Source organism: Haplochromis burtoni, unplaced genomic scaffold, assembly GCF_018398535.1.
Source record: "Haplochromis burtoni strain Fernald_Lab_line unplaced genomic scaffold, NCSU_Asbu1 Contig_58, whole genome shotgun sequence".
Classification (NCBI taxonomy): domain Eukaryota; kingdom Metazoa; phylum Chordata; class Actinopteri; order Cichliformes; family Cichlidae; genus Haplochromis; species Haplochromis burtoni.
The window spans coordinates 872,858-891,173 of NW_024582419.1; the positions used below are offsets into that span (position 1 = coordinate 872,858).

Genomic DNA, 18,316 nt, shown 5'->3' on the forward strand with positions numbered 1-18,316 from the left:
CAGTGAGAAACTTTGTGTGTTTTCTTGCAGTTGTTTGTGTGTCTTTGTGGTCTTTGCATCTCCATGAGGTCCTGTTATGGCTTTGGGGAACTGGTTTGTATTTCTGTGGTCATTTTGCATCTGTCTGCAAAAAGTTTGTGTCTCTTTTCATTTTACGCTCCTCTCTGCAGTCATTTGATTACATTACATAGAGAACAAGCCCTTACTGTCTGAATCTAGTGAAGCAGGCAAAAACACAGGAGGGCAATGAAATTGTGCTTCTCCAAGATTCTTCATTTCAAACTATTTTATAACTCCCGTCTTCACAAAGTACTGATATTTTTTGCCAATATGTAACCACAGCAAAATGGTGCGCTGCTCCATGATGTTGATCTTGGGAGAGAATAACCTAAAGAGCTGATTTTCTCTGCATTGCTCACTGATGTTTAGCTGAGTGGCGAGACTGGTTAAAAGAGGCTTTGCAGGAAGTCAAAAAGTGGCGAATCAGCTGTACTAAAAGACAGTGGGGGAAAGGACTGTCTGCAAACACTTCTGGTAAGCAATTCATAAAAATTCCACGCAGGAAATAGCATGTTAATAGCTGGTAAAAGCAAGCTGTAAAACACCCCTTACAGTACAGGAACACAATTGCACCTGCACACGTAACAGGAATCATTACAGAAAAAATGAGAATTGCTCTGTTGAGATTGGTGAAAGAAATTCTGAGATGTGTAATGTGCACATCACGTTTTATGAGACAGAGCAGGTGGTTGGTGCAGAGTCCGCCTTTGTTGCTCACAATTGTACCTTTGTGAGTGACTTAGGATCATAATGGCAAACACGAGCACTCCCAACAAGGAAATCGAGCCAGTCGTGAAAGTATAAAGTTTCAATTTGCCACATTGAAGCTGTCCGAAGAGGATCCCTTCATATTTAACAGTTTAATATCAAGCTGTTTCATAGTTCCTCGCTGCCAGTGAGCACTCTTCATTATCATACTGTCTGCACAGAAAGGCTGCTATGGAAAAAGACTCGAGGGATTCCCACTTCACTGGAGGTCCAACATTGTCAACCACAGATAGAATTTCATTTTGCACTTCCCATGAAACGTTTTTCCCCTCTAATTTACAGTTTTATTATCTTGAAGCCTACTTACTGAAAGTGATTTCCACAAATACGAATAGCCGTCTCTTTGAAAGTAAGTAGCAGAGTTACAGTCCCTGGTCATAAAGACGCTGTAATCTCCTTATAATGTATAATACTGGGTAGCCAACAAGTGTCCTATAGAAGTGGCCAATTATTGATTTGTAAGAATATTGTTTAAAATAATATAAAGACTGAAACTAACCTGGTTTAAACCTTATTTCAGTTTTCCACTATGATTCAGATGCTTTTTGGGGTACTTGGATCCTCATAGTACTTTGTTTTGTTTGTACAACTGCACATCCCTCCATACATCTGGTATGGAAACATATTACATGTCCAAAAGAAAGCATTAGAAATGTTACGGAGGATCGCACAAGGCATACAAAATTAGATGATCGCTTGCTTCACTGGTTGTTTACGCCAAGAACTGGGATAAAACACTGTTCTCTCAGATTGCTATTCACACAGTACCAACCGTTAACCTGCATCATAGCTGTAGCCGAAATTACAGAGTGGAAAGAAAATGACTCATTTAATATCATAGTCGCTCTGACAAGCACTGGATGTTGAATTGTCACGTGGAGGCGTGCCATGTTGTTTCATCTATAAGTGTTCGCAAAGGCATCCTGAAATGTAACATTCTCAGTTAGCCATCTCTTTAGCTTTTTAGAGGCCAGACATTAATATGAAGGTTATGTTGCACACCTCTAATGTCTGATCGTGTTTAAATAACCAGACGTGTCTAAATTCACGCTCACCCACCAAATAAACATGAAACAGAGGGAAATTTAAAAAATAAAAATAAAAATAAAGAAAATAAAAAACCCACACACACGCTCTTGGCCTCCTTTACTCTGTGCTCATAGGACAGACCCATCAGCAGATCCCAGTCTTTATTATGAAGGGAGTTTGTGTTTTGCATGACTACAGCACTATTGTGTTGCAGAAATCTATCCACAGACGGGGTTACCTTGTGTCAGAATGACACATGCAAAACACACAGGAACCAATAAGAGCCAAGTTGTCATTGCTGATAACCAGTGGACAGCAGAGGTGAAAGGTGAGAGGAACATTTCACCTATTAGCCTGGGTGGTATTTCAAGTAGATACATTCTGTCCCCTTGAATGTTAACCCACTTTTTACATTTTCATTAGTTGGTTTAGTGATATTAACTTTTTTTTGCCATTTTTAAAAACCATTTCATATTTTTGTCCATCATTTTTATCATTTTTTGCTTTGATTACTTCTATACAAAACCAAAAGTGAGTTGCAGTAAAACAAGAGTCTGCAGACAAGCCAGCAGTTCTTTCACATCCAAATGCAAAAACACCTATATGCTAAGATGCAAGTTAGGATGCTCATCACAGTTTAGCATTTTAACTTCATTTGGGATGAATGTTGAGCACCTAAACCAGGTTCAACTGGGCTGTTTTGCCTTTTACTATTGCAAATTAGCTAAAAATATATTCTTAGCAAATAGCCCAACCTATTAAGATTGAAACATTTTCTGTTTTTAGTCATTTCCAAAGTTAAAAATCAGAACATGTCAGACTTTTAATTTGTTAGAAAACAACTCGCTGTGCTGCAATTGTGTCAAGAGTTTCCTACTGAAAAAGAGTTTGGGGGTTTCTTTTCTCAGCTATAAGCCAAGTGTGGAGATGCTACGAGCTACATATTTCATTTTAAGCACGAATGATTATATTACTTGAATAAACCACCTCGGTATAATCAGAAAGCCCCTTCTCCCCTTGTGTAATAATGGGATACGTCTGTTTTGAGCAGGGCTTCAATCTGTGGTTTGGCCACATTTATAGAGTCAGCACATTCTACCCCAATACCTCGCTCCAATATACGAAATTCCTCTGAAAGCATAAACTTTAAATGGAAAAATAGATATTTGCCTACTCACTCTTACAGATCGTTTAAGCCACGTTCTAGCACATTTGTCTCCCATTACAGTCATGAGAATGCCAAAGCTCTGTGAGGAGAAGAAGCAGGAGAGCAGGAGGGATTGATCAGCTTTGGTTTGTCTGATGCATGGGTCCCCAACTGCAGGCCTCAAGGGCCAATGTCCTGCAGTTTTTAGATGTGTCCCTGATCCAACACAGCTGATTCAAATGGCTAAATGACCTCCTCAACATGTCTTGAAGTTCTCCAGAAGCCTGGTAATGAACTAATCATTTGATTCAGGTGTGTAGACCCAGGGTGAGATCTAAAACCTGCAGGACACCGGCCCTCGAGGCCTGGAGTTGGGGACCCCTGGTCTGATGCATGAATGACATGTCATCGGTATGTTTGTGTTTCAGTGTCCTCACAGGACAAAAAGGTTTGAACAAAGCTGTTTTATTTTTCCTTTCTTGAAATCATTTAGACAAGAATATTGAGATGAAATCGCTCCATTAAATATAATCACAGTGTAATTATAGCTGGAGCCAGGAAACAGTGATAGGGAATCAACTAGTCTGTCCACACTATGTTAATTCTGGTTAAAGCCTGGCTTTCTGTTTCTCTTTGCTTCCAGTCTGATCTAGGGAGACAGTAGCAATGATTATACAAGGTCATCTCAGTGTTTTTAACAGTTTAAAACTACACGGTAAAAACAAAGAGCATCATTTGTCAGCTCTAAGATTTTGCAAACGAGGGCATAAAAAACTGTCAAAGCTTTGAAATTAGCTATTTTCAACCTGAGGTGAACAAAGACGTTATTTTTCACGCTCTGCTTCATTTGGCTTGGTTTTGGTTTAATAAATAATGACATGGTGTAATCGATTGATCTGAGGGTGTACTTTAGTTTTACCATGTCTGTGTTGTATCTAATGCGTGTACGCGCCCTTAATGAAAAGGAGCTTGTGATTGCAACCTTCTTAAATGATGATCACACCCAATAAATACAAGTTTAGGTTCAAAATAATTCACATGAATTAGGCAGTATTATAAGATACAATACACTAGTTCCACTTTGTAACCTGGGTGGTTTTACACTGTTTATTTTGTGACGCAGCTGTTGGACCTACAGCACTGCTTAAATATCGCCATTACAGGCTTTGACTGTCACCCATATGCAATTTTACAGCTATGCTTGACTAAGCACTTGAGAGGAGTAAAATTAAGGGTTTCTGCAACTCCTGTTTTCTAATTTGTTAGCCATTCACAGACATTCTCCTCTCTGCCACACCCTGCACCCACACTGATGGTCTTAACGTCCACAATTAACTTCAAGTCACCGCCCAGTCTGGCTGAAGGTACAAGACTTTCTTGATTTTAATTTAAATTAGTATAAACCTAAAAATGAAACCAATGACGAATAACACTGTTCCTTCTGTTTCAATTCAGTAGGCTCCTGGTATTCATGTGGATGTCTTTTTGACACGTGCCACCCACCTAAACACTGCAAAGTAAGCACCCCACACCATGGAAATGGCACTCCACCCAAAACAGCACAAAAAATCTGATTCCAAGATTCCCAGATCCCAGTACTGATCAGGCATTTGCAGTACACAGTGGAACACACCTAATGTCCATTGCCCCAACTGGTCTGAGCTGTTTTTGATTTCAGAAGGAGGTTTTCTGGTTGTTCTCATCCTTTCCTTAAAGCAAACATCAACTGAATCCCCCTGATTCAGGGAGTCTGGCCATATGCTTAGCTCATACTCCCAAACCCACTTCTTTGCCCTTGTAAATTGCATGTCAGCCCTTATTCTCTCAGAAAAGTAAACAACAGAGGCTCGTAAAGCAAAACTGTTAAGAAGACAAGAGAAAGAAAAAATATGGATACATCTGTCAGGCAACAAATGACATCTGCTTGATAGGAGCAGGCGTTCTTCTTTTATTTAGAAGAGCTGCCTAAGCTTCACATTGAGGAAGTCATTCTGAGCTATAACTCTATCTTTGTCTGCAGCAGCAGCAGACAAAACCCAGTGAAGAGTGCAGAGGCTAGGGTGACAGCGGGTTAGCAAACTGCCTGAGTGTCTTTAACAGGCTCTATAATGGACTGTGGTTGTCTTCAGCGAGCATCTGTTGGACCCCATGTTTTATGGCTCCGTCCTTATTGTGTCTCCAGTAAAGCCCAACGAGCAGAGAGCTGAAAAGTCAAGGTAGACTTAATGTCTGCTTGGGGTTTTTTTCTCAGGGAAATGCGAGTTGCAGTCATGAATCAGATCTACTGTGTCAGTGTGCCTTTATTTGTGAAATGTCCATTCATCAGTAATGTGGCTGCAGATCTTAAAGCACAGTGATTGTATAACTGTGCAAAGGTGCAGTTTTTACCCATGCTAACAATTCAATTCAATTTTATTTATACAGCGTGAAATCACAAAAGTTGCTTCAAGGTATTGTAAGGTAGACCCTACAATAATACATACAGAGAAAAACCCAACAATCATATGACCCCCTATGAGCAGCACTTTGGCGACAGTGGGAAGGAAAAACTCCCTTTTAACAGGAAGAAACCTCCGGCAGAACCAGGCTCAGGGAGGGGGGGGCCATCTGCTGTGAGCGGCTGAAGTGAGAGAAGGAAGACAGGATAAAGACAGGCTGTGGAAGAGAGCCAGAGAATAATACAGGTAACAACACGTCCATGTATCAGTATGTGGTTGATCAGCCCATATGTGCATTATGACCTTTTAAACAAGTATTCTCACAAGATGAAACACATTTTTCATCAGCAGCTTGTTTTGCATATGTTGTTCTCTGTAATCACAATGATGCTGATCAAATAGCATCAAAATGCTAATCAAAAGCATCCCTAGAAAAATGAAGACTGAAGCTTTAAAAGACATAATCACTAAATATGAAGGAAAACAAATTTGGTATAAATGAACTGGTTCAACTTAGGTTCTTAGGATTTTGACATATACTGCAGCTAGCCACTGGGGAACATTCACAATATCTTGGCTTTGCCTCTGGGTAGCTGGCATGTTCACAGCCCTATCCAATCTGGCTCCAACTCTGTGACAAATGTTCTGATTAAGGGTCTCATCATTTATGGGTATGGATCGAAATATAGCAGCAATCGCCAGGACGCTTCGGACTTTCTCGACTTGAAACAGGATCTTGAGATCAGCACCTTCTCTCAAAGTATATAATCATTACTTATACTTCTAGCATTACAGCTTACTGCTGCTATTATTCGACACTTGTGCCAAACAGTGAAACGGTACATTATATGTTCTATATGCTCTCATTAAAGTCAGATTTATTCTAGATTTACAGTTGTACAGATGTAAAAATTTAAACAGATTTTTAACCTAAAATAAGGAAATAGGAAATGTTAAAATAAAGTTTCCTGCATCTGAACAAGGCCTGACAACACAGTTTTATGGACACTCTGGTATCTTAAAACTAAATGTTCTTAAGCTGCTTTGTTAAGTCAAATGAATGCAGTAAAAAAAAAGTTAAATGATATTGATGAAACGCAGGTGTCAGAAATTATTTTAGGCAAGAACTTCAAGCTTTACACAATATAAGTAGTTACACACCTCATAAATCGTACAATGTAAGACAGACTGGTCTTTAGATTGCACGGCAGAATGGAGTATACAACATTTGCCTCGTACTGTATGCTGCCATGATTTACTGGGCACACTGGGATGGGGCTGTGAACTAATGGAATATCTAATGTCTCTGTGAAAGAGACTTTAATCAGTTGTGAGACCTCCAGCTTGCAACTTTACCATATAAATCTGAGATAGGCTGCACGGCAGAAGGCCCAGGCTGTGAGTTACATCCCGAGGCTCTGTGTGTTTATACTCTGTACATACAGTGTGGATTTACGTGAGAGGGGTTCCAGCAAAACTCAAGTCGCGTTGGGTATTTTTCGGTATATGCTTGTTGTACTTGTAAACAAAATCTCAGAGTACTCAAGCATACACAAATCAAGATGTCATCAAACACATGATGATAATAGTACCATCTGCAGTATCATCATTTGCCAGAAAATCTCATCCCATCTGCCATGATGTCAGCATTAATGCCGTTATGTCTTCATGCTTCCATTACTTCGTCACTGTTGTGGAGCAGCCACAGGTGTCTCACAATACCACAATTTACTGCTTGATATAAAACTGTCACAAGTGGATAATGCCCAGCCCTTGAATGCGCTTGCATCCGTGAAAGTCATGCGGTTTCACAGAGCTGTGCGCCGAACAGCTCGCAACTTTTTGTGTTGCGAACATGATGTCTCAGATCTGTCTGACCTTATTTTGCATTTTGTATGAGGCAACACGATAAAGCAGATGTGGTGTTTGGTGTTTTTTTTTACTTTTTTTTTCGGGTTCCCTTGTTTTTTTCCCCCTTTTCAGAAGGATTACCACTTTCTGATACTGGACTTGTTCTTGTTTTTGCAGGTCTGCTGACTACCATAAGAAAAAGGCTATTTATAGAAGTGTGTAGAAGTGTTGAACCGCTGAACATTTCTGTATTGTTTGCTAGGATGTATGGAGTTGTCTGTCATGTGTAGGCACTATACTGGTTCATCCCTTGTACTATGTGTCTTTTTATGTTTGGATGATTCATAGGTCAGTGTTAAGTGGCTTAACAAGCTCACACAAAAAGCACATTCCTCTAAGGTACAAGAACCTGACCAATGACCTGAGGATACTGTAAATAAAAGGCAATGAAGTTCAGGCAAAGAACTCAAGTATCACACAGTGACACGCTTTTACTTGTTCTATTTTTACCACAATAATACTAAGTAACTTCCGCAAAATCATTGCTGTTAAAATGTTGCACTGGAGATAAAACTGTAATCATTCATGTGTCATTCTGTTGAATATTGGCGCACACTGAGGTGCGCAATCATGATGCGCACGAGGGGTTTTCAGCAACCACATGACCCACTACAGATGATCCACCTGTAATTAACCTCGTGAGCCATCGTGTGGTAAAAGCAGACCGAACAGGCTCCAACAGCATGTCCTTTGCACGACTATGTTTTCAGTCTTTCTATAGCCAATGTGGTCATTTAAAATCCTGTATCCAAGTCTTCAGGTCGCCCATCTATTTATACAGAAAAAATACGAAAATTCAAATAAGATCAAGGACATCGTGGGGTATTTATTATACATTTGTCTTTATTATCCTTTGTTTATCCAGGTGAGATTTAAATCTAATTTCCAAGAAAGGCCTGACCAATAGGGCAGCAAAAGCTAATACGACACATAATAATATAACAAGTAAAATACTATATTGCATACAGACAAGTGAGCACAAACGTGTGAATAATACAAAACACCAGATCATTAAAAGCCACATTAAAAACAGTCACACTGGCTAAAAGAGCTATTCTCTCGCTTTAAATATACATACAGGACAACACATACAGTACACAAACAGTAGGCTAAATATAAATTTAGAGTAACGCACCTTAATATTTCTGGTTAATGACTTAATATCTTGAATTGCGTATCTCAGAACACTATCTTACTCTGCAATTTTTCCATTTGTACATTAGCATTTCGACATTTTGAGATAATAACACGAAATTTCAACATTTGCAACTTAAAAACTTTGGTTAATAATTTTACATTTCAAATTGCTTATTACAATTTTTTCACTCAGAAATAATTTGAAATTTCGAGATACTTAGTAGGTGAAAAATTTGACATAATTACCAAAAATTTACAAAAATTTTAATTTGGCAGTTGTTCGGGCAGGGGGTGTCTGTGTGTAATGTAAGTGGCTAATCTCCAAAAGTTGATTCTGTTCATCTGGACGTAGCGTTTTGTGGGAGAAACGTTTCGTCACTCATCCAAGTGACTTCTTCGAAGAAGTCACAAGTTTCGAAGAAGTCACTTACTTAGGTAAACGTTACTTACCTGGATGATTGAGCATGCATCAAGACGTAAGTGGCTAATATGAAAATTTCAAGTTACACAAGCACACACTCTAGTGGACAAAGAACAGACTTCAGTGCACAAATTCTGACTGCGATGCGCCGCCAAAACACCAGAGGAACGTGTCAGTATTTTGATATCATTGTACCCATGTGGAGAAAAGTAGCCGAAGAAGAAAAAGCCCCCTCAGCTGAGGAAAATGGCCGACGTTGAGATGGAGATCTCGTCCAGGAGAATGAATAATGGCAACGAGCACGTGTAAGTTATTAAATTACAGATACTTAAAGTTTGTGGCAGTAAGTTATAGGCCTCTTTCAGGTCGAATACGAAGGGAAGTGTTATCATTGCCGGGGCTAACGGAGTAGCAAGTTCACGTTGTTGCCGGGGCATGCTCACGATAGGCTAACGTTCTTGGCTAGCTAGCTAATGTTCTTCAGCGCGGCTAGCACTAAGTTTCGGTGATAGCATGTAGAAGTGTACCTCATCCGCTTTTGTGTGTATTTGCCTCAATAAAGTGTACCTGCTAAGCCACACGCAGTGTAAGGTTTGTACTCGCTCCCAAGCAGCTATCATGTAATGTAAGTTAGCATAGCAAAAATTATTCAGTGGATGTAGCTGCTTAGCACTAACTTTGCTAAAGACGGTTAGCATGTCAGAGCTAATGAGTGAAAATCATCTTGGCGGTCTCGCTCGGAGAACGAGGGAGCAAGTGAAGGTTACACGGGGATTTACCGAGTGTCACTCTCTCATCAACGAGCGATTCTGATCAGTGTTTCTACAGCTTCATGCTAAACTGACCACGTTATATAATCCCGGTATGCCCGATGTTAAACACCTTACGCTTACCTAAAATGGTACACTTCGGGCGATGATGGGTTAAACTCGGAAATGAATGTTGTGTAAGCTATGAACTGATTTTTAGACTAAATGTTCACAATGACTGCAAGTTACCTCGAGGAAAGAATAGCTATCTTTATGATCTTTTTATGTACATGTATTACAATTAAAACTACTGATCACGTTGTATGATGTTTGTTACTGTAAATCGTGTTCACTTCATTGTGTATTAAAGAAATAATAATTGGACAGAGTTTCCTATTTTTCCAGATTTAAAGGGGGAAAAAATAATAGTGCCACAAGAAGATTTGATGTGTAACTGAAATTTTTAGTTGATTATCATAGTGTTTTATATCCCAGACACTTAAACTTAAGCACCTGTCAGTATTTTGGACAGATGGCAGAACTCTGTGCGTCTCATTTTATGGGATGTTATCAGTTGCATTCAGGGTCAGGCATTGCTATGGCCGTGTGTTCCTACTACCAGTCCAAAAACAATATTTGACACAGTTGTGTCTATGTTTTAGACCTTTGTTTCCTTTTGACTTCAGTCAGCCAAATAATTTAGCACTAAAGCAATTAAATATTCTTTTTTTGAAACAGGAAGCAAGATCTGGAAAGCCATGAACGAAGTGGAAATGAGGACAGCGGCGACATATCTGAAGAGGAGGAGGAGGAGGTAGGGCTTGACAATGTGAGGACCTAAATGCCATCAAGTGGTGTCATCTCTTTTAACACAAAACTCAGACTATACCAAACTGTGCTACTGTAACTTGCTGTAGGATCAACTTTTACCAAAATTTAGTAACACTTTTTGTCTACATCAGTCATTCTGAATACAGTCTAGGTTGGTTAGGTGGTAAAAACTCAAAGAAAACGAGATTATATCTGTTTACACCATAACTAAGAATTACAGAGATCATCTGTCAACTAAATTGATTGTTATCCTGGTATGTTCACATCCTAGGAGGAGGCTGAAACTAATGGCGAGAAGACAGAGGAGGGGTCCAAACATCACAGCAGTAGCGGTAAACACAAGCGGAAAAAACACAAGCATCGCAGTAAGCACAAAAAGCACAAACATGCCTCTGATGAGGACAAGGACCGCAAACGCAAGCATCGTCACAAACATAGGAAACACAAACGCAAAGAGGGCTCCTCTCCCTCTGCCGCTGTCCTCTTTGGCTCCTCTACTCATAGAAAAGTTGAATCTTCTCCTTCTTCTGGAAATCCAAGTCTGGATGACAGGGCCTTGCTGGAGGATTTGGAGAAACAGAGGGCCATGATCAAAGCTGAACTTGACAGCCAGTTGATGGAGGGAAAAGTTCAGTCTGGCATGGGTTTGATCCTTCAGGGGTATAACTCTGGATCTGAAGAGGATGGAGATGCAAGGTTCAGAAATGGAGAACCACGACAAAGGGGCAGCTCAGGTAAACCTATATCACCCAGAGGGAAAAGTGGCAAATCTAGACGGGACTCAACAGAGGGCAGTAAGTCTAGCTCCAAACGCCGTAGTCGGAGTAAGTCTGCAGACAAGCTAGCCAAGGAGTCTAAGCAGGACAAGGTGACCAAAAGCACCAAGGACACAGGTGTAAAAGACAGAGGGCGAGGAAGGAGCAGGTCAAAAGACAGGAAGGGTTCACACAGCACTGATAGGTCCAAGGAGAGAAGGAAGTCCAACTCTCCTTCCAGCTTCAGGGGAGAGCAGAAAGTCGGCCGCACTGATAAACGGTCCACTCCGCAGCGGGATGACAGACCCAACCAGGAAAGAGTGAGCCGACGGTCCAGATCGCCTGGACGAGAACGGCCAAGTCGCTCAGACGCTGACCGGGACAAACGGCCAGCCAAGTCACCATCCAAGGACACTTCTTTAGGAAAGGAAAACCGCTCCCCTCATAGACGAGGGGCTCACAGCCCTGCAAGGAAACGCAGCGCTTCCCCTCGCCATAGAGATGCCCGCTACCCTTCGGCTAGTGCCTCAGAAAGGATATCAAAACAGAGCCACTCTCCATCCAGAACTAGGTTCTCGCCCCAGAGACGCCGTAGCCGCTCACTAGAGGTCAGGAGGCGAGATGCTGAGAGACAGGAGTCACCACTGAGGTTAGTGCACACCTCTGGCTTTTCCAACGTTTCCCATAATAAGCTGATTGTGACAGATGACAGAATTGCCTTTCAGTTTCAGATGAATAAAAGTGAGTTTGCAAAAATGTAAAATATTTGAGTGTTCATTTATAAAAGCTAAAGATTTTTTATTTTTTTTAAACTGGAAGATAATGATATATTTAACTTAGTTTAAATGCTGATCCAAAGTTGCGGAGAAAAAAAAAGTCTTGAAGGCACAAAAGTAAAGTTATGACAGATTTTGAAATATTATTTTTTTATGTTCTTCCAGGAAGCGCTCTCGGGCAGATGTTGGACCAGGCAGAGACCGATCGCGTGATACCAGTCCGAGATCATCGTCTCGCCGCAGGATGAGTCGCTCGCCTCTAAGACGACGGTCCCCATCGCCGCGCCGCCGCTCCCGCTCTTCCCCCCGCAGACGGAGCAGGTCTCCACTGAGACGGAGGTGATGGCCGCTCACTTTTCACTCAACTTGTCTACATGTGACAGAAGACATTATCCCAAGTCACAACAAAGCAGTTCTCAAAAGTCGCTGGAGAACTCTTGTGTTTCTCTAATTAGTTTTTGGTGGTTCAACAGTTGTTTAGATATGAATTCTGTTTATATCCCTGTCTGCTAGTACCTTTCCCCCCTCTTTTCTTTTTGAAGTAAATAATGATTCCTGTCATCACGTCTGTGCCTCACAGGTCTGGGGAGAGAGACCGATATGGTCGACTCCGACAGTATCGACGCTCAATGTCCCGCGATCGGGAAAGAAGACGACGCAACAGAGATGAAGACAAGTTCAAGGGAAGTCTCTCAGAAGGCATGAAAGTCGATCAGGAGTCCTCAGAGGAAGAAGTGTAAGTAAAAGTGATATAAAAACTAAGATCCGATCGGGTTCGCCATACAGAGTTCAAATTTGCTGTGAAACGGTGTGGTACAACGTCTCTGCAGCCATTCATATCAACCGCTTTTGGTGAATTAATGCTGGCACTAATGAATCAAAACAAAGTTGAGTCCTTAGCATTTGTAGATATTGATTAGAAATAAGACAATTTTTACCATCTCGTCTTTGAGGACGTCCATGATCTGTAGCTGATATCATATCCTGTTTCACATTAATGCATCAGGGCACGATTTGTTGCTTAGTCGTTAACAGGAAAGTGTTTCCTTTGTAATTTTAATTTCTGGCATGTTTTTGCAGTTTGGAGGATTTTGATGGTGAGGAGATAGATGAAGAAGCTCTCATTGAGCAGCGCCGCCAACAGCGCATGGCCATCGTCCAGGTCTGTTTATACCCACGCTAATTCATGTCTGGCATTTTTGTAACTTCTATAAGTGGATTTGATGAGTGACCTTCTTACATCAGCTGTTCTTTCCACTTTACAGAAGTACAAAATCGTGAACGAGGACACCAATCAGACGTCAGAGCCCAGCAGCCCCCAGAGCAGCACGCGTAGCCGTTCGCCCTCACCCGATGACATCTTGGAGCGAGTAGCCGCAGACGTGAAGGAGTACGAGCGCGAGAACGTTAACACCTTCGAGGCCAGCATCAAAGCCAAGCACAACCTCATCGCCCAGGAGAAAGATGGTAATGTTTCAGTCAGAATGATGACTGTTAGCATACAAGGCCAACTGAATGAACCACACTGTCAGCTGTGAGCATCCTGGTTGTCTGCAAATTCAGGGGATCTCTTTAAAATAGTCTAATGGATTATAGGAGGATGCAGATATGTTCTTTTCCTTCTCCTTGTTAGCATGGAGAAGGACTTGAATCTCTTAAAGACTCTTGTATGTTACCCTATTACCTGCTTGTCACAATAAGAGCAAGCAGAAGCCTTTGAGAGTTTTTTTTTTTTTTTAATTGTTATTAGTATTTTATTTATGTTTTTTAGCTGAAATGTTATTTCCAGAACTACTGCAGAGGTTGAAATCTACTTTTTCGCACCTGACACTGGCAGGTGTTTTGGCTGATCTGAGCATAAGTGGACAGCTTAAGCACAGAAGTGAATGCATTCAGGACACAGTAATGTCTGATTGCTTGAACTGCAGGAAGTCTGGGTGTGTTAGAGCCACTTGTTTTTAGCAGCGTGTTCTTTGATGTGTCCTTGGCCATACTACATCACTGCATACTGACCTGACATCCTACAAAGTATACTCTCTTCCTTTATGCGCTCCTGAATTTTATTATAAAGTTAAACAGGCGGAATGAATGAATTAAAAGTGGGAGACCCCGTCTGTATTGTTTTGATTCTGCCATAGCTAACATATGAAATGCATTGCATTTCCCACCAGTTTAAATCGATGCATTTGGTCTTTGCGACTGTTTGTTTTTTGTTTTGCATATGAAGCGGAAGAATCCAAATTTAAATACCAGTGACCGCTGAAAACACATAACAAACACAGAGCTCGTTTAAAATGGTCAGTTTTAGGCCAAATACAAACGTGCCTTCATGTGTTATCTTAGCAAAAAGGAGACAGCTTGACCCAGGTAACGACAGACTGTTCTGCGCTGTCCTTCCTTTACTTCCACCCCTCACTTAAGCCTTTGAAATTTTTCTGAAAAGAGATTTGAGTCGCTGCCTGTGCCCACTTGATCACTGAAGAGCACAGTCTTCTGTGAGCATGGCGGAGAGATGAAACCTAACAGTTAAAAGCTCCTTCTGTCAGAGATGGCAATCTTTTGGACAGCCTGTTCCCAGTTTTCTGGCTGTGATTTTTGTTGAAAGCAAAATGGCACTTTTCAGTTTTGTTTTGTTTTTTTTCCTCTCTTGGTTTTGTCACGGTCCGTTAAGCAGAAATGAATCAAATCAAGTTTATAAATGTGAAATGTGATTAAAAAGCGTTTTTACATTACTTGAAATTGGAGCTAGGACGCTGCATTAATATTGCTTCCCTGCAGTTTGGAACAATTTGGTATTTTCATTTTAACACAGGGGCATGTTAAAAAACGTCCAGTACAGGAAGTACACATGTCTAAAAGGGTATTTAGTGTCTCGTTTGTGTGAGAAATGCAGCGTTTTGTGATGCAGGGATTTTAATTTTGTTTCTTTCTGTCATGTGTTCATTCAGTTGCTGGCTTGTAATCCAAAGCCTGGTGTCTCTGCCACCTGCAGCATGTTTTGATCTCTGCAGAGTATGTGAATCAAACACAAGTTCCAGATATACTGTTTTTTACAACATGCTGAATGAGCAGAAACTCATCTTTTGCTGGTATAATTTGTTGTTGTTGTTGTTGTGTGTCTCAGGATCTAACCCGAAGAAGCCTTCAGCTCCAGACATGTTTACCGAGTCAGATGACATGTTTGCTGCAGACTTTGACGTAAGTATTTAAATACTGAGCTCAGTAGGGCATCTTAAAATCTTCACTTATTTTTAATTTGTGTCTTTGTGTCGTTCTTCAGAAGAGTGTAAATTATTGAGGCACACCAGTGAATTACTGACCTCTGTTTTGTTCATGCTGTTTCTGCAGAGTGCCAGGATGAGAGCAGCAGGTGTAGGAAAGGACTTCAAGGAGAACCCCAACCTCAGGGACAACTGGACTGATGCTGAGGGTTACTACCGTAAGTGTTTCCTTTCTGTTAATTGTAGGTTAAGGTGACATTTTATGCTTGTTTAATGTCACCAGGAATGAAGGTTGTAGCCTGTTTGCGTTCGTCGCACATCAAAGTTTGTTTTTAAGTGCAACGAGAGACTTCGTCTCAGTCATTTTACACATTTGTAAATTGTGTTGTTGTTTAGGAGTGAACATCGGGGAGACGCTGGACAAACGTTACGACGTGTATGGCTACACTGGACAAGGTGTGTTCAGCAATGTGATCAGAGCCAGAGACACTGCCAGAGCCGGCCAGGAGGTGGCAATCAAGATCATCCGAAACAACGAGCTCATGTGAGTCTTCCCATGAATGCCAGCATTTCATATGTGAAAGTTATTGATCTGTTTAAATACCGTAATGGCTTCACTCCTGACAAGATGTATGTTTGAACAGGCACAAGACCGGATTAAAAGAGCTGGAATTCCTCAAGAAGCTGAATGACGCTGATCCCGATGACAAGTTCCACTGCCTGCGCCTTTTCAGGCACTTTTACCACAAGCAGCATCTTTGTTTGGTGTTTGAGCCTCTAAGGTACTCAGAGAGAGGACATCACATTCATTTTCATCATATTTTGAAAGGTGTGCTTTTCATTAATTACCTCAGCATAATTCATGAGTTTGTAAATTTTTCATTTGTAGCATGAATTTGCGAGAGGTGCTGAAGAAGTACGGTAAAGATGTTGGGCTTCACATCAAAGCTGTGCGTTCCTACAGCCAGCAGCTCTTCTTGGCTCTCAAGCTGCTCAAACGATGCAACATCCTCCACGCCGACATCAAGCCAGATAATATCCTGGTATGACTCAAATGCTCAGTCATCTTAAATCGGCTCACAGAATGACCAAAGTAGGTGTGCCACGTGTGATTTCTATTCATGTCTTTAAAAGGTGAATGAGTCAAAGACCATCCTGAAGCTGTGTGACTTTGGTTCGGCGTCACATGTTGCTGACAATGACATCACACCATATCTGGTCAGCAGATTTTACAGGGCTCCAGAAATTAGTAAGTACCACTACTTATTCTTTTCTTTAAATGTTCACCATTAATCAGCTCGTTTTAAATTTGAAGTTTGCTCATAATTTCTTCCTCAGTCATAGGAAAGCCGTACGACTATGGCATCGACATGTGGTCCGTCGGCTGCACTCTGTACGAGCTTTACACAGGCAAAATCCTGCTTCCCGGATCTTCCAACAATCACATGCTCAAGCTGGCTATGGACCTCAAGGGCAAGATGCCCAACAAGGTGAAATTGCATCATATAATTTCAGTTCCTTTAGTGATTGTTTCCCCTTTTCTAGATGAAGGGAGATGTGTTGCTCTACTGTGCACTGTTCAAGAAGACTGATGCAATGTTTTGGATTCTTTCCACAGATGATCCGTAAAGGATTGTTCAAAGACCAGCACTTCGATCAGAATTTGAACTTCTTGTACATTGAAGTAGACAAAGTGACTGAAAGGGTAAGGTGTTCTTTCTTGCCTCTAAACCATTCTTTTTCTTTTTTTTACATGTCCCTCTATTTTAATGGAAGTTTTAAAAGTTTTATATTTTTGTTGCTCAACGCCTTTAGGAGAAGGTGACAGTGATGAGCACCATCAACCCCACCAAAGACCTGCTGGCAGACATGATAGGAGGCCAGCGGCTGCCTGAGGACCAGAGGAAGAAGGTAATGCAGCTGAAGGACCTGCTGGATGGAACGCTGATGCTGGACCCAGCCAAGCGCATCAGTATCAACCAGGCTCTGCAGCACCCCTTTATCCAGGAGAAGATCTGAAACGCTGAACACCATACACTCCCTGAGCAACACAGACAGAGCCAACCACTAAACCTGCTCTGACGGGAACTTTGCAGTGAGGCAGCCAACTCACAGACTTCTGTTCAGAATGTCATGGATTTTTTTTTTTCGTCCTCGGCTTCATTTTGTTTATGAATGCATAATTGTGTTTTATTGTAAATAGATCATTGAAATGGTAGCCATTCTTGAAAACATAGGGTTTTTTGTTTTTGTTTTTTCAATTGTCACTGTAAACTTTTCCCTGATATCCAATGAGTTACAGTTTCTTTTTTTTAATTTAACTGGCATCGGAGAAACAGATGTTTAAAAGAAAAATATGATTCCTGTAAATACTGTGTATGTCTATTGCATTAACAATCTCGAGCAGCAGACAGTTGAATTTTGTCGTAGTTGCAGACGTCCTAACATAAACACACCTTTCCTCTTTTATAACCACATTGCTCATTGTGGGGCGATGCATGCTTTTGAATGTGCACCCTTTGTGCTATAGATTTGCGTGGTGCAGGCCTGTAAAAATGCTCTGTATGTGCATCAGTGTCCCACATGTGACGACGACAACCTCCCCGCTCCACCACTAACCAGTCCTCGGGCCTCGAGGTCTGAGCTGAAGGAATAGATGCATATTATGGACTCCTTACAAAAAGTTTTTGTTTTGTTTTTTCTTAATTTTTAAAGCAGGTAGTCATTGTTTTCTGTTGCCGGTCGATTCCATTTTTAACCTTCCTCTCCCTCCAGCACTCTGGCTAGGTCGTGGCTCTTAAGGCTCTCACATTCAAGTGCCTCCTGTACGAGCCTAGTGTGTTAAAACACCAAACAATGCTGGCCGATTGAAGCCAACCCCACCTCTCTTCCACTGTTGTATATAGTCCATAGTTACTGTCATTTCATGTATGATTTGTTTTGTTTCAAGTAAGTGGTTTAAAAAAAAAAAATCTTGTGATTTCAATAAAGAATAGTTGTGGAAACGCTGCTGAAAGAGCACCTTCAGTATAAGAAGTTTTTAGTAATAAAATGTTTCCTATTGTATACCAAA

General features: G+C 41.0%; 1 protein-coding gene across 2 annotated transcripts; it reads left to right on the plus strand.

Moving 5' to 3' along the window:
- The first annotated feature begins 9,086 nt into the window (after positions 1-9,086).
- Positions 9,087-18,316, plus strand: prpf4bb (pre-mRNA processing factor 4Bb). 2 transcript variants are annotated; one of them, XM_014333660.2, is made up of 16 exons: positions 9,087-9,216; positions 10,399-10,489; positions 10,763-11,895; positions 12,188-12,361; positions 12,603-12,758; positions 13,103-13,184; positions 13,288-13,489; positions 15,147-15,220; positions 15,371-15,461; positions 15,640-15,787; positions 15,888-16,025; positions 16,133-16,286; positions 16,378-16,492; positions 16,582-16,733; positions 16,862-16,948; positions 17,059-18,316. In XM_014333660.2, the coding sequence occupies exons 1-16, from the start codon at positions 9,158-9,160 to the stop codon at positions 17,260-17,262; spliced, it is 3,060 nt and encodes a 1,019-aa protein (XP_014189146.1). In that variant the 5' UTR covers positions 9,087-9,157; the 3' UTR covers positions 17,263-18,316. The 2 variants fall into 2 exon arrangements, with proteins under 2 accessions (XP_014189146.1, XP_005922640.1); XM_005922578.3 differs by having other exon boundaries at positions 10,399-10,474.

Bases quoted from the DNA above. Each gene is read 5' to 3' on its own strand.
- prpf4bb (XM_014333660.2), top strand. From the start codon at position 9,158: ATGGCCGACGTTGAGATGGAGATCTCGTCCAGGAGAATGAATAATGGC. The intron at 15,788-15,887 runs GTGAGTCTTCCC...ATGTTTGAACAG, and splicing joins ATCCGAAACAACGAGCTCAT to GCACAAGACCGGATTAAAAG. The intron at 16,949-17,058 runs GTAAGGTGTTCT...CAACGCCTTTAG, and splicing joins TAGACAAAGTGACTGAAAGG to GAGAAGGTGACAGTGATGAG.